Genomic DNA, 15,594 nt, shown 5'->3' with positions numbered 1-15,594 from the left:
AAAAAGCGAATGTAGTGAGGCGGGTGGCCCGGTTCTTTTGACAGCTTATTCGTTTCTTTACGTGATGGACAGGAAACATGACCAGTAAAAAGAAAAAGAAAAAAAAAGCAACTAATGAGCTGCGGGGCGGGGACCGAGCTCCTCAGGTCACCATTGGTTGTGAGGAGAGCAGAGGCGGGCGCCGAATGACAGGGAAGGCTAGCAGTTAGAACACCGACCGGAAATGGGCGGAGCGGGCCAACGCTGCCCCTACCACTGCCCGCGGGCGACGGTTTTGCTTTTCTTATTGGTCCTGACCGATGAATGACAGGCCCTCCGAGCAATAGCCGGCAATGGCCGGCAGAAATAGGGCGGGGCGGGGCGTCGCCTCGCCGAGGCCGGATGAGGAGAATCCGAGGGGGGAAGTTTTGGTGGTTGTTGCCTGGGGTTGTGAGAGGAAGCGGGGAGGTGCGCGCGCCGGGGGGAGGAGGAGGAGGGGATCTGTCCCCCTCCCACCTTAGGCCGTTGCTATGGGCAACCGAGGAATGGAGGAGCTCATCCCGCTGGTGAACAAGCTGCAGGACGCCTTCAGCTCTATCGGGCAGAGCTGCCACCTCGACCTGCCGCAGATCGCCGTGGTGGGCGGCCAGAGCGCGGGCAAGAGCTCCGTCCTCGAGAACTTCGTCGGCCGGTCAGTCAGTCAGTCAGTGAATCGTGCGTGTGGGGGGAGGGGGGGCTTTGCGGGGAGGAAGAGAGAGAAACGCAAACTGCGCAAGGGAGGCTCCCTAAGGCAGAGCAGCGGCGCGCGGCGCAGTTTGCGGAAATGAGTTCCGAGAATGCCGGGCTCGCGCTCTCCTCAGCTCGCCGCTGCCGTAGAGGCGGCCTCGGCCCGGGAAGAGCCGCCACAGCCGCCCGCCCGCCAAAAACCAGCCCCTCTCCGCTGGTGAGGCGAAGCGGAGAGGAAAGGGTCTCTTCCCCGCTCCGAGACCCCTCTCTGCCCCATGGAGCCGAAAGGGGTCGCGGGCGGGACTGGCCCTCGTGAAAGGTGGCTTTGCGACTGGCGCCATGGCCGGCGTGTGGGCCACCTGCCTTCTCGCCTCCCGCTCTGCTGGGCGAGTGTGGGGAGGGGTCAGACCCGCGAGGCCTCGCGCTGCCCTTCGCCCCCCACACCTTTCCGGGTTGTCCCGGGTAAACTCTGTCGCCTGTGCTCCGGTGACCTCTATGGGGGAGCTTGCCTGCTCTTGATGGGGTTGCACTCCCTCTAAAGGAGCAGGTACACAGCTTGGGGCTTTTTCTGGATCCTTTGCTGTCGCTTGAGACTCAGGTGGTCTCAGGGCCTTCCATCAGCTTTGGCTGGAGGCCCAGCAGTGCCCCTGGGTCTGGACAGGGATGGCCTAACTTCTATCGTTTATTCTGTGGAAACCTCCAGGTTAGATTACTGCAATGCGTCCCACGTAGGGCTGCCACTGAAGACTGTCTGGAAACTTCAGCTGGTGCAGAATTCGGCGGCCAGGTTGCTCATCAGGGCAAGACTGTTTGAGCGTATTACATCGATCCTGGCCCAGCTGCACCGGCTGCCAATTAGTTTCCCAATTCAAAGCGCTGGTTTTGACCTATGAAGCCTGAAACAATTCAGGAATGCAATACCTCAAGGACCACCTCTCTCCACATGCACCTACCTGTACCCTGCAATCATGAGGCCATTCTTTGTGCGCCTTCCAACATGAGAATGGGCCTTTTTTGCAGTGGCTCCCCATTTATGGAATGATCTCTCCAAGGAAGCTTGCCTGGCACCATTGTTACATATTTTAGGTGCTGGGCAAAAACTTTCTTCTTCTGCCAAACCTCTTGCTATTTAAACAATTTATGGCCTTTTAAACTGTGGGTGGGAGCTATTGCTTTTGTTTGTTACTATGTTTTATATATGTGTGTGTGTGTGTAAATATATACACACACACTGCCGTCTGATCTTTGGATGAAGGGTGGTATATAAATTTAATAAATAAAATAATAACATAAACTGCAGGGTGGTACTTGAAATGGGTGGAACAATCGGTGATTCTGCTCTTGTTGCCATTGTAATTGTTATTGTTTACCTGCCTTTCATAGGATCAGAGGGCTGGTTACATAAATACAAGATAAATAAGTTTTAAAAACAATAGCAACAAATTTACAACTTAGCATCTTTCCTAGGAGATCTTTGCCTGGTTTGTAACATCCATCAGCCCCTCTTGCATGAAAACCCATCAGATTCCAGGTTTCTTTGGGGTATTGCTAAATGTAAAAAATTTCAAGCTGCTAGACAGCTTATGACTTGCAAGGGTGGGGGAGGTTACACCTGTCTTTCTGCTTTCTGTCTAATGGTCTCACAGATAAGGATGTAACACAGTATTATGTCGGCCTTCCACCTGTGCACTTTAGTGCCATAAAGAACAGTTAGCAATAAGTCTTGCAGACCACACTTTTGCTTTCTGCTGTTGCTTAGTTTTACACATAGCTAACAAGTTTCTCTCGTTTGCTCTTGCATAATACATTTGGAATTCAGAACATGAATACTGTTCCTTATTTTTGTGTGCAAGATACATAAAAGTGACCCATAATTTCAGAAATAAATGCACAATATCTTATTAACCACTAGGTAAGCCATTACATAGTAGGCCTGCTATGGACTGGGGTGTAATGGATATATTTTAGCAAAGCCATATACTCTGTACCTTAGGTTGCACAGAGCTGTGCCATTTGGGTTAAATGTTCTGTCCTGAGCTCTGTCTCACAGATAGGATAGTTATTTGAAGAACAGAATTACTGTATTTTTCGTCCCATAGGGCGCACCGGCCCATAGGACGCACCTAGTTTTTTTTTGGGGGGGGGGAATAAAGGAAATTTTTTTTTTCCTTCCCCCCCCCCAAAAACTAGGTTGGGGAATCCAAACCAGGTCGGGGAACAGTGGGATGGCGGCGCTCCGCCTCCCCGCTGTCCCCCGAGCTTGTAGGGCTGGCACTGGGGAGAAGCGCGCTTCTCCCCAGCGCCAGCCTCCAAACCAGGTCGGGGAACAGCGGGATGGCGGCGCTCCGCCTACCCACTGTCCCCCGAGCTTGTGGGCTGCAAGCTGCTGCCCGCAAGCCTTGCAAGCCCGCGGGAACTCCCGGCGGGCTCGCAAGGCTTGCAGATAGCTTCCTGAAGCCTGGAGAGCGAGAGGGGTCGGTGCGCACCGACCCGTCTCGCTTTCCAGGCTTCAGCGAAAGCCTGCATTCGCCCCATAGGACGCACACACATTTCCCCTTCCTTTTTCGAGGGGGAAAAGTGCGTCCTATAGGGCGAAAAATACGGTACTTTGCTCAATATACCACTTTTTCTTAAAGTCTCAGAGTAATCTGTAACAGAAAATATAAAATGAAAGATGGAAAATAAAACATGTCATCAAAAACAATTATTTGACAGCTGATTCCTCCTTCCATGTCCCTGAGCATTGATTAATCCACTGCCGATTGCACACCCTATGGATGTGGCATGGCATCGTGCTGTCAAATAGACTACTGTGCCACACAGTCTATTACACAAAATGATCTAAACAAAATCACCTCTAAGCAATAGACTTGTTAGTCTGTTGCAGCAAGCAACACCATTTTCAATGTACCACAAAACACAAATGTCTATTGTGATGTAATATTCTACTCTAGACATTTTTACCTATACTTGAAACATGTTTCCATGGTACATGATGATTAGCAGTGACAATGACAGTCTGCTTTTAGTCGAAACAAAATAAAAAAATTCCTTCCAGTAGCACCTTAGAGATCAACTAAGTTTGTTATTGGTATGACCTTTCGTGTGCATGCACACTTCCTCAGAAATCTGAAGAAACAAACTTAGTTGGTCTCGAAGGTGCTACTGGAAGGATTTTTTTTATTTTGTTCGACTATCACAGACCAACACAGCTACCTACCTGTAACTAGTCTTTTAACCCCTGATAAGCAGCAGAGCAACCTATGCTAAGAAAGAGTTTTTTATGCTTGTCTTTGCTACCCCGCCCAACATATAATGGGTGTTTTGCTTGCATTAAATATTAGTGACTGATAGCTCTATGTACAAAATCATAGTGTATATTTTTGCTCAATAGCATTTCTGTAACAAATAAGATGAGATATACCTTCTCATATGATGATACCAATAGTAAGGACTGTGATTTGTTTTGTCCTGCAACTAATTTTAATGTGCAATATCTACCTGAGGACCCAGAGATAACCCTCCTTACACCTTGGAGGATTCTAACTTTGAAACTTTATGCTAAAAAACTTTCTGCCTTGGGGGTTCTTAGCTGCTTTTCATCTGCTTTGTCTTCACAATTTGCCATTTAGGAATTGCTTTAAAGTGTGATTAGGGAGCTATATCTCAGGGATTGTTTCCCCCCTCACTCCCATTCATATGTAGAGAAAAAAATGTCCAGTAGCATCTTAGAGACCAACTAAGTATGTTCCTGGGTATAAGCTTTCCGTGTGCATGCACACTTCTTCAGATACCTGCAAGCACACTTCTTAGTTGGTCTCTAAGGTGCTACTGGACTTTATTTATTTATTTATTTATTTATTTATTTAGACTGCATCAGACCAACATTGCTACCTACCTGTATATGTAGAAAATGTTACTGAAATGTGATTGTGACAGAAAGGGAGCACACATTGGTCTGAATGTGCTTGGTGAACACTGATTTGAACAGCCTTAAGTGATGGTGGGGAACTTCTGCCCAGGGCCTCCAGGCTTCTCTAGCCAGATTGAACTCTCCCTCCTAGGCCATCTCTCTCCCCAATCCATGTCTCCAGTCCGCTCACTAGTGCTGTTATGCACTTTCCTTGAGTGTTTTGCTGTCTAGAATGTGTCCTCGAAGTATGATAATTACACTTGTTTGCCTTGATGTAGGCGCATGTGTAGAAACCTGGCTTTAGTATGGATGGAGTGTAGCATACTGTAAAAATTACATGCATTGCCCTCCTACTTCTGCATTTTGCCCATGAGGAAATGCAGTGATCAAACTATTTTAAACATTTTTCAGTGGAATTGGTGTTCTAATATACTGTACATCAATCACTACCAATAACTAAACAGCTATAATCCTGGGTGTATATTTTGATCCAGTAGTGAATTCCTTGCCATAATCATTGCATGTAAGACATTTTATATTGAGATGAGACCAGTATCTGGTTTTCTGGAAGATGTGGAGTAAGCATCTGAACCTACTTGAGTCTTTAGAAAACCAGCTTGGTGTGAACTTTTATCACAGAGTTCACTGCATGTACTCTTCTGTGAACAGTTGTGAGGGATGCAGCCTAATGAGTGAGATTGCATGTATTAATGCTGTATTTCAACAGTGATGCTAAAAACTGCAATAACTAAACTTCAGTCAGACTCATGAAGGTGGAGCATGAAGTCAAAGAAGTAGAACAAAGCCTCAAATCCCCACCTGCTTTTGAAAAAGTACATCTAATCAGATATGTCTTCCCTCTCCTGCAATAAAACATTTCAGTTTACTAAAGTCATTTCAGTTTACTAAAGCTATTGTATATGCTAGCTTAGGTTATCCTTTACCCAAGCATGTTTATAACACGTGTTGTATCTATGGAAATTTCTGATGGTTGCAGGCTTGGGTTGTCTTTGATGTTTCCATGAATAGGTGTCATTGTCAGAGTGCATATTGATGCTGACAAACAGGAGAGCCTCTTCTGCTTTCAGTTGATCTGATGCAACACAGTTAGAGATCTGGGAAAATGGATTGCATGAAGGGACTATTACATGGTACGGGATACTTTGGGGGCTCTATAGTGCTTTCCCTATACATAAAAGGTAAAGGTACCCCTGCCCGTACGGGCCAGTCTTGCCAGACTCTAGGGTTGTGCGCTCATCTCACTCTATAGGCCGGGAGTCAGCGCTGTCCGCAGACATTTCCGGGTCACGTGGCCAGCGTGACAAGCTGCATCTGGCGAGCCAGTGCAGCACACGGAACGCCGTTTACCTTCCCGCCGGAGCGGTCCCTATTTATCTACTTGCACCCGGAGGTGCTTTCGAACTGCTAGGTTGGCAGGCGCTGGGACCGAATGACGGGAGCGCACCCCGCCGCGGGGATTCGAACCGCCGACCATGCGATCGGCAAGTCCTAGGCGCTGAGGTTTTACCCACAGCGGCTCCCGCGTCCCTCCCCATACATATCTGAATCCAAATTTTAAGTGTGCGCTAAATTTATGTAACATTTTCTTGTTTATATTCTTGCCACAAAAGTTCTTATTCCTATTACTCCTTGCTAGTGACCATTTTGCTGGAGGTTTTCCCAAAAGTTCAATACAGCTTGTGACATACAAATTAAAAACAATGGGAAAACACAATAAAACAATTGAATAGGGTCAACAAGAATATCTTATTCTGGGAAGCAGGTCATTACTAGTAAGTAGCATTGTTGATATAACTGTCAACAATGGAAAATCATTCTTTTGTATTTTAAGTGCCCTGCTATTCTGTGGTTGGTTATTTAAAGTAAAACGGTAGCCGGGAGGGTGGGAAGCTTGGCCTTGTGCACTAACTGGCTTTCAGCCTCCATGAAGTTTTTCCATTTTGTAGAATGTAATTTGTGTTGTTGGGTGCTGAATGCATTGGACAACAAATACATAGCAAATGTTTTGAATTTTCAAAGAGAATTTCTTCGTAGAATCTTCATCTTAAAAGTGTCAGACCTCAGTTTTTTCCAGCAGGTTTTGTAATGGTTTTATCTGGAAGCTACTGTTGACAAGTGTTTCATCACTTCCTTTCTTTTTGTCTATCATGTAGAAAATTGTTCCTTGATAACAGACTGATGTTGTTGGTTTGCTTTTTTACTTAATTGACTGGGTAAGAAATATAAATCTTTATGTAGTTTTACCTTAGGACTTGGCTGTAGACCAGGTGGTGGAACCCTTTTCTGCCCAGGGCCGTATTCCCTGCTGGGCAGCCTTCCAAAGGCCATGTACTGATAGTGGCAGGCCAAAGTAGACAAAACAACAAATGTGAATCGTTTTTACACTAGGCTTCTTCACACTCTCCTCCTAACATTTCACCCAGACAAGAGGCATTTTCAGAGTTCAAGGACACATTCCAGCCAATGATGGCTGTGATTTGGGGAGACTTTTGAGATCCAAATAGAGAGGCCTGGAGGGCCACATGTGGCCCTTACATCTGAGGTCCTCCACCCCTCCTGTAGATAGTAGATTTTATGGTGTGTTCTTGGTGGAAGCGGGAAGCATGTATAGTGATGAGTAGCAGTCCATAGATTTCTAATGTAAAGCAGTATCATTATATATCTACATAACAGTGTTCAGAAAGTGCCCCTGTTGCATGGGCCAGTGATGAATCATTGAACCAATGATGCTTTCAGAGGCTGTAATTAGTGGCTGGGGCATAAGATTAATGATACCATTATGGTAATTGCCATTTTGAGACAGTGCACATTTTCTTTAAATCAGGGGTGGCAAATCTACAACTGCTTCCATTGACTCACCAACCCTTTCCCTATTAAGACATCCCTTTCTTTCCCTCTCAACTTACCCTGCAAAAACCATGTTGTCATTTTCTGACATGGTGGCATTGCATGAAGGTCTTTTGTCTCTACTAGCAGTGGTGCCATGCCTGAGGAAGAAGAGGTGATTTTGAAGCATAAGTTGAGAGTTTTGCTTTTTATTTGCAGTGCTGCACTTGGTCACATCCACACTGCTATGCAGCTTTTAGAGGGTTAGCTAAACTTCACTGTGACTTTGAGCTGAAAACAGTGAACCGCTCATGCTGTACACAGTCAGCAGTGCTATTACTTGATAACGCCTTAGCAGATGATTACTTCTTAATACTTGGCACCTTCATTTGTAATCTTTTAAGAGCCTAGTTGCTACAGATAAAACTTGTAAATCATGTTTGTGTTCATGTTTTGGTGACTACAAGAGCTGTTAGTAGTTCATGTCTCTTAGGTCGTGGATACATCATTGGTATGACTCTGCATAAGGCAGTTTCGTATGTTCGATTTCCTGAAAGTCTGCCTTTCTTAAGAGGATTGGTCACTTCCTCTAGGAAATGGAACTGCATAATAAGCAATAATTGTGTGTGATAGGGTGGCAAGTGCTGCTAGGGCAGACTAGTCAGGAATTCTTAGGGCTGAGAAAAACTGTTCACTGTCCTTCAGAACATTTTTGCCAGTGCCAGATGTTCCCTTTTGTCTATTTGTATGAGAAAGTTCACCTGTTTATTTACATTGCCACTTTTGCTCTGTTCTTTCAATTAGTGTGCCAGCTCTCATAACATCAAATGTACATACACCTGATAGGCTGCAGTTGATATCATCTTATAAAAACTATTTCATGATTTGGCTAGGATTGCCAGGTAGCTAAACTAAGAAGGAAGAAGCAGTAACCAGGTGAGAGGGAAATAAACTTGTGGTAAAGCATCAACAGTTACAGAATAATGGTTCCAAAAAAGATGAATGTTTGAGTTTTTGGCAAACATTACTGTACACCTCCGGAACGAATTAAGTACTTAACCCGAGGTATCACTGTACTTCCCAGAATGACTTTACTATGGCTAGTGACTGCCTGCTGAGCACAATGATGCACATCCCACCAGCAGAGACCTCTACAGCACATTTGTGCACCACAAGAAGATGCCTCTGCCCATCCTTGGATAGGAACAGACAGTGGGCCTGGTCCAAGGGATTTGAGTCAAAGCTTTGGTTAACCTTTGAAGAAGCTTACCTAGGTCAATGTAAGTAGGGATAATCTTAAGTTTCAATTTCAGTCAGTTTGGCTCTTCATGGTTCTTTTGTATTATTTTATTCCATGGGTAGGAAAACTAAGAACCCAGGGGCCAGATCCAGCCCAATCGCTTTCTCAATCTGGCCTGCGGACGGTCCAGGAATCAGCGTTTTTTTATATGAGTAGAATGTGTGCTTTTATTTAGAATGCATCTCTGGGTTATTTGTGGGGCATAGGAATTCATTCATCCCCCCCCCCCCCAAATAGTCCGGCTCCCCACAAGGTCTGAGGGACACTGGACCGGCCCCCTGCTGAAAAAGTTTGCTGACCCCTGCATTCCCTTCTTCATCATGTTGTATGGTGGAGCTCAGCCCTGTTGTATCTAGTATGCTTGAGGTCAGGATAGAACTGGTGATATGAGAAATTCTGGGCAGGTATTTAACCTGTGTGCCGCCATCTAGCTCTGGCTGAAGAAAAGGATAGCTAGGAGACCAGGTCTTGCTGGCTACAGGCTGTCTTTGCACTGTTTCCTGGAGCCAGGTCTGACACCTGGGCCCAAGTTCTGCTTGCATCACAACACCCAGTGCCTCGGGATCAGCTGTAATCTTTCAACCAAACTGCAGCTAGTGGTATTAACTTACACATGGTCACATGGAAGGTTACTGCTTCCCTGGTCTGTCTTCTTGTCTAGGAAGGGTACAAATCCCCACCAAGGATCCCTGAAATAGTGAATTCCCAAAAGTCTACAAATCATGCCTGCATTGGACCAAATGACCCCTGGGATCCCTTCCAATTTTATGATGGGGGTGTGTGGTACATCCAGAATCTCTCAGACTTTTGTACCCAGGTTTTGGTAGTGACTAAGGATACTTTGCTGGGTTGAGGCTGGGATGCCAACTATGTTGGTTCTTGGAGGCATCAGATCATGGCACGCACACCGTGGGTTCATCTCATTTGGATCACTGCAACACAGATTATGTGGGGCTTGCTTTTGTATTTGGAAACTGCAGCTGCAGAAAGGCTTATGGCTAGGGCCAGTTATGGGGAGCCTGTGAATGAATCCTTGGCAACAACAGCTAGATTAGCTGGTGGTCCTAATTATTTTGAAATGTGCCACTGCAAATATTGAGTTGCTTTGTATGTGCTTGCCTCATGGAGCCATTTCAGTAGTGGAACTTTGGGTGAGGAAATGACCTTTTGACAAGTTTGCTCAACTGAAGTTTTCTAGGGATAAGTGGAACCTGCAACAAATTGCAAGCACATTTAGGAGGCCAGCCAACTATGCCCTCTTCCATTGCACCTCTTCTGTTTTTCATTTCTCTCCCCCCAACACGCCCCCATCACCAGTCGGTAAGCATTCTGTGCCCACTGAGTATATTACATCCTTGTTGGGCCTACTTTTGTTTTTCTCCCCCAAGTTTATTTTATGCTTTTGAGTGTCTTGGGGTTTCTTAAGTCCTTTAAGTGTATCGAAACCTTCCTTATCTGCATGGATGGTGACATTTTTGGCTATGTAAGGTGCCAGGCTCAGAGAATGAGTTTGCTATAGGATAACACTCCTGTTTGGTGCTCTGAGTGAGATATGAGTGCCTGGACTGAAGCAATGGTAGAAACGCCCTTGGCTTGTCAACGCTGCCATTTGTGTTTACTGTAGGGACAGCCTGGCTTCAGTACTACATACAGCTTTGTTTATTTCTTATTTGCAGCATGCTTCCTTCTATCTCCATGAAATAGCCACTTGTTAAAGCCACTGCTTTGAAGCTTTGTTTAATACATATGTATTTCAGCATTCTCCTTCATCACCAAACCAAGTTTCCCTTTGACCTCTATTGAAGTTGTCTGTCAGTAATGTTGTAAGGCTCAATTGTTTTGGCATTATGCAACAGAGGACTCTGGGCCTCTTCCTCTGACTCACTGTGGTTGTACTTCCTGTCTTGTAATGTATGTCCTTTGGTGTCCGCTTGCTAAAAGCTTGTCTCTTTTTACCAAATGGTTTCCAGTAGGACTTCAAGTTTTAATTAGCAGATCAATCAATTAAAGTTGATAGGGGAAGGAAGAACAGGTGTTTGTGAGTATGAATGGAGTATGTATTTGTTTAAGTGTGTAGGGTGGAAGGGAGATGCTTGTCCTCGCCCCACCTTCCACAGCGCCTAGACCAGGGGTCTGCAACCTTTAAGACAAAAAGAGCCACTTGGACCCGTTTCCGAAGGAAAAAAAAACTGGGAGCCGCAAAACTCGTCATTATAAAAATAACTTTTTTGTCACTTTTTTATTATTTCTTTGTTTGACCACTCAGAATTACTCCTCCTCATAGAAATAAACGTTAAATTAACAAATTACCTTTTTGTGTGTGTGTGTTCTTCACTCCCCTTCAAAACAGTGACCAGCGTACATGCTCCCTTTCAATGCAGTGACCAGCGTACATACCCCTTACAATGAAGCGGGCGGGCGGGAAGGTGACGTCGGGACGGTGCATGACTAACGCACGCACCGCCCCCATGCGACGTCACAGCCAGTACAGCACCCACCACAGTGGGGAGTGTCGGGGCGCACAATGCGCCTCCTCCCCTCGCTAGTATCCGCCCCGGAGCCACGGCAAAGGTGTAAAAGAGCCACATGCGGCTCCGGAGCCGCGGGTTGCAGACCCCTGGCCTAGACCAACCCCCTGCAATGAAGGAATCTTTTGGCCCAGCGTGGGGCTCAAACCCACAACCCTGAGACTAAGAGAGTCGTGCTGAGCCTGCTCTTTTTTTAAATGGATGTAGTTTTTACCAGAAGGACTGTGAACTGTTGTGGAAATCATGTTTTTAGGACAGCAACAACTACTTAGGGTTTTTTTCAGAGGAGCTTAGTACAAGGGATGTATGTGTCCTAGGCTGTTAGAGATGGCTTTAGAAAGAACTGCTTCTGCTGTTGTGGCAGATGCTCTGTTGGATGCTTTTCAGTATGGCACCTGGTCCATGGCCTCCACTGTGGTTGCCCAGAGAAACATCTCGTCGAGACAGTGGCTCATTGATTCTAGTTTGGAAGCACACTTGGCCAGTCTCCTTTTCTCAGGGGCAATGATAATGATGATGATAGTAGTAGTAGTAATATAATTTTATTATTTATATGAAACTCATCTGACTAGGTTGCCCTAGTCACTCTGTGGCTCCCAACAAAATATTAAAAAAAAACAAGAAAACATCAAACATTAAAAACTTCCCCTACGCTTTTTGGGAGTCTTCAGGTTCACTTGGTGGAAATAAGAAATAAAACCAAGGTACTGTCTTCTGCTAAAATAGATGAATGCAAGGGATGACAGTCTTCCTTTTTTCATCCCCCATGCAGCTTTCCCAATCTACCTAAATGAGAGCCTTTGTTGAGAGTTTTCAAGTGACTGGAGAAGACCACTGTTGTGACTGAAGCAACTAAGATGTTTTTCCTTGTCCATAATGTTGAAATAATTGATTTTTGTGCAGACTGCAGTTAAGTATGTAGTCGTTCTCATAGAGAAGACTTGTATAAAGCTACTCTAAAGTTTTATATCTTGATAATGGGGTGGCTCGTTGGAGTTCTTCAGACTGCAGATCTGTGAGCTCTGGCTTCCGTCATAGTGTCCTGTTGTGCCAGAAGCAGTTTAGTCATGCTGGCCACATGACCTGGAAAGCTATCTGTGGACAAATGCTGGCTCCCTCAGCCTGAAAGCGGAGATGAGTGCCGCACCCCATAGTTGAATTTGACTGGATTTAACCGTCATGGGGTCCTTTACCTTACTAAGCTAACAACTTTGAAGGTTAAATGGGATGAGGATAACATACACAAATTTAAAGTAATATAATAAAGTATCAACAAAATATTATTTGTTTATTATTAATAATAATAGCCAGAAACCAAGCGGCATAATCTGTCTACACAGATATGTATTTGGTTGCCTCTTGAAACCCAGCACAACTGATGCATTCCTATAGGGAACCAGATTTGCTAACCCACATCAGATCACAGAGAAACATATTTGTACCTACAAGCCACCTTCTTTTACAACTAGCTGTCAGCCATCTCTGCTTTTATGTTTCTCGGTCTCTGTTGCAAAATTTCCATTTCTTACCTACACACACCACCAGCCCCCTCCCCTTAGGTAGCAGAGGTGTACCATCTTTTCCAATCTTTGATGGGTTTCTCCTTCCAGACATCCCAGAGAGATCTCTGTATATTTCCCAGCCATTTTTCACCATTAAATAAAATATTGCCAGACATTCCTAGCCATCAATAAGCATTTTTTCTTTAACCTGAATGAAACCAAAATTATCAGAACATTCCACAAAAACCTAAATTAAGTTTGGATTGCTTGAGATTTCCTGACAAAGGAATATTGCTCAGTCAGTGTAATAGTACTGTGGTTTGCACCTTGTGGCAAGCCAGGCTATGGTTTATCATGAACAAAACGCAAATGCTAATATTGTGCCCACCCTGTTCCTCCCCCCCCCCCAGCGGGGAGAAAACGAACTGGAGTGCCAGCTTAACATTATAAACCAGCGCTTGTGGTTTGTTTGTTTGTTTTTCCAAGAAGATGACTTACTACAGCCATCACCAACTTGGTTATGTTGGATTTCTAGAAGAAGAAGAAGAAAAGACTTGGAAACTTTTCTGTAGCTGCAAATTAATTGAGATCTGATTTACCAAGTTTATTGAATTACTGTTTACTTGTAAATGTTTAAAGATTTATTTTGATTAGTGTAAAATTTATACACTGCTTGATTGAAGAAACAGCAACCACAAATCAGCTTACAAACGATAAAATAGTAAAACAGAAAAATTCACAGCCATACTTAAACATACAGAAGTTAAAATACTAAAACACTTAGTAAAGAAAGCCAAAATATATTAAGGGGAAAATTAATACGGTGTATTTAAAAGGTAAAGGTAAAGGTACCCCTGCCCGTACGGGCCAGTCTTGACAAACAGGGTTGTGCGCCCATCTCACTCTATAGGCCGGGAGCCAGCGCTGTCCGGAGACACTTCCGGGTCACGTGGCCAGCGTGACAAGCTGCATCTGGCAAGCCAGCGCAGCACACGGAACGCCGTTTACCTTCCCGCTAGTAAGCGGTCCCTATTTATCTACTTGCACCCGAGGGTGCTTTCGAACTGCTAGGTTGGCAGGCGCTGGGACCGAGCGACAGGAGCGCACCCCGCCGCGGGGATTCGAACCGCCGACCTTTCGATCGGCAAGTCCTAGGCGCTGAGGCTTTAACCCACAGCGCCACCCGCGTCCCTGCACGGTGTATTTAGTGTGATTTAAATGTTATATTCAAACATATTGCTTTACTTAGAATTTTTTATTGGATTCCTTGAAAATATTTTGAGAAATGACAACTCTGTAGCATCTTACTTCCTTTACCTTTAGATTTAAATAGCAATTCAGGCATCCTAAAATTTTATGTGCATAAAAAAATCAGCTTCCTGGGGATAGCCATCTGAGAAATTAAGTACAGTCTTGATTTAAACTGTGATTATTGTATCCATTCTAGTTCACCAGTTCTGATGGTGACTATGCTTTCATGTCTCAGTAAACCGTAATTACCATGAATATGTAAATGGAGCAAAAAAACACAACCCATGACTAGTGCTGCATCTGGGGATCGCAGTTTGTTTTGCTACAAACAAACCATGATTGTTCTTGGGTTTCCAATTGTGTTTTGTTTGAAATGAAACAAACCATGATCCTTAGTTCAGAAGTAATACTAAGCCAAGGCTCATGGTTTGTTGCACCCGCTCATGTTAGGGGAGGATCTAAGTGGGAGTGATTTGTGCATTTATTTTGCACTTACTTTGATGTGCAGACTGAGCAAATTTATATCCATTCATTGCTGCCAAGTGATTTTAGAAAATGATGCATTTTAAAAAGTGCCTTCACTATCTAGGATCCCATAAAGGTAAAGTGACCCCTAACTGTTAGGTCCAGTCGCAGAAGACTCTGGGGTTGCGGCGCTCATCTCGCTTTATTGGCCGAGGGAGCCGGCGTACAGCTTCCAAGTCACGTGGCCAGCATGACTAAGCCGCTTTTGGCGAACCAGAGCAGCACACGGAAACGCCGTTCACCTTCCCGCCGGAGCGGTACCTATTTATCTACTTGCACTTTGATGTGCTTTTGAACTGCTAGGTTGGTGGGAGCAGGGACCGAGCAATGGGAGCTCACCCTGTTGTGGGGATTAAAACCACCAACCTTCTGATCAGCAAGTCCTAGGCTCTGTAGTTTAACCCACAGCGCCACCCGCGCTAGGATCCCATGCTCATGGTCAAATGAAGATCATACATCATAGAACCTTTTCAGTCTTGGTTCCTGTTTCCTATGAATACGGTAGTCTCGTCAGCATGACTAGAAAGCAACAGGAACATGTCTTTCTAGGCAACAAAATCTCACACAATGGATCTGCATAGGACACCATGCACTCAGTGGGAGAGGATTGGGAGTGACTCTCAAGGCAAGTTGCCAAGTGCTTTGTTCTTGTTTTTGTAATTGGAGATTCTATTCTCTTGGGGAAATTTCTCAAAACACTTTGGGGTTTAGAGCAAAATATGCTTTCATGGGGCCTTACCAGGTTCTGTGTTCTGAATTCATGGGTGTAACAACAACAAGGAAACTGCACTGGTCCATTCAGCATTCATTTATTTGTACAGGGCTATTATAGCCTATGTTTTCTGCAGTCTTAAGTGCAAAGTGGCTAATAGATGCAAAATAATTTAAAAACACTGCTTTATTAGGAAACGAAAGACCAGCAGGGAATAATGACTAAAATCAAATGATTTTTATTTCTTTATCGTGAATTTTTAAAAACCTCTTCTGATTTGAGTTTTTGTGGGTTTTGGGAGGCTTCAACAA

At 44.7% G+C, this 15,594-nt stretch overlaps 1 protein-coding gene across 12 annotated transcripts in view; it reads left to right on the top strand.

Annotated features, from left to right (window-relative positions):
* Positions 1 to 383: 383 nt before the first annotated feature.
* The window catches only part of DNM2 (dynamin 2), a 61,729-nt gene continuing 46,518 nt past the window's right edge, over positions 384 to 15,594 (top strand). For 7 of the 12 annotated variants that reach the window (XM_028712607.2, XM_028712605.2, XM_028712601.2 and 4 more), the window contains exon 1: positions 385 to 670. In XM_028712607.2, the coding sequence (XP_028568440.2) occupies positions 510 to 670 (161 nt within the window). In that variant the 5' untranslated portion in view covers positions 385 to 509. Of the gene's footprint in view, positions 671 to 15,594 lie in introns of all 12 variants that reach the window. The other 5 variants (XM_028712603.2, XM_077920923.1, XM_077920924.1 and 2 more) reach the window with 2 other exon arrangements.

Source organism: Podarcis muralis, chromosome 17 (genome assembly GCF_964188315.1).
Source record: "Podarcis muralis chromosome 17, rPodMur119.hap1.1, whole genome shotgun sequence".
Taxonomy (NCBI): domain Eukaryota; kingdom Metazoa; phylum Chordata; class Lepidosauria; order Squamata; family Lacertidae; genus Podarcis; species Podarcis muralis.
The sequence above is the reverse complement of the archived record's forward strand: the minus strand, read 5'-3'. Positions and strand labels throughout refer to the sequence as shown.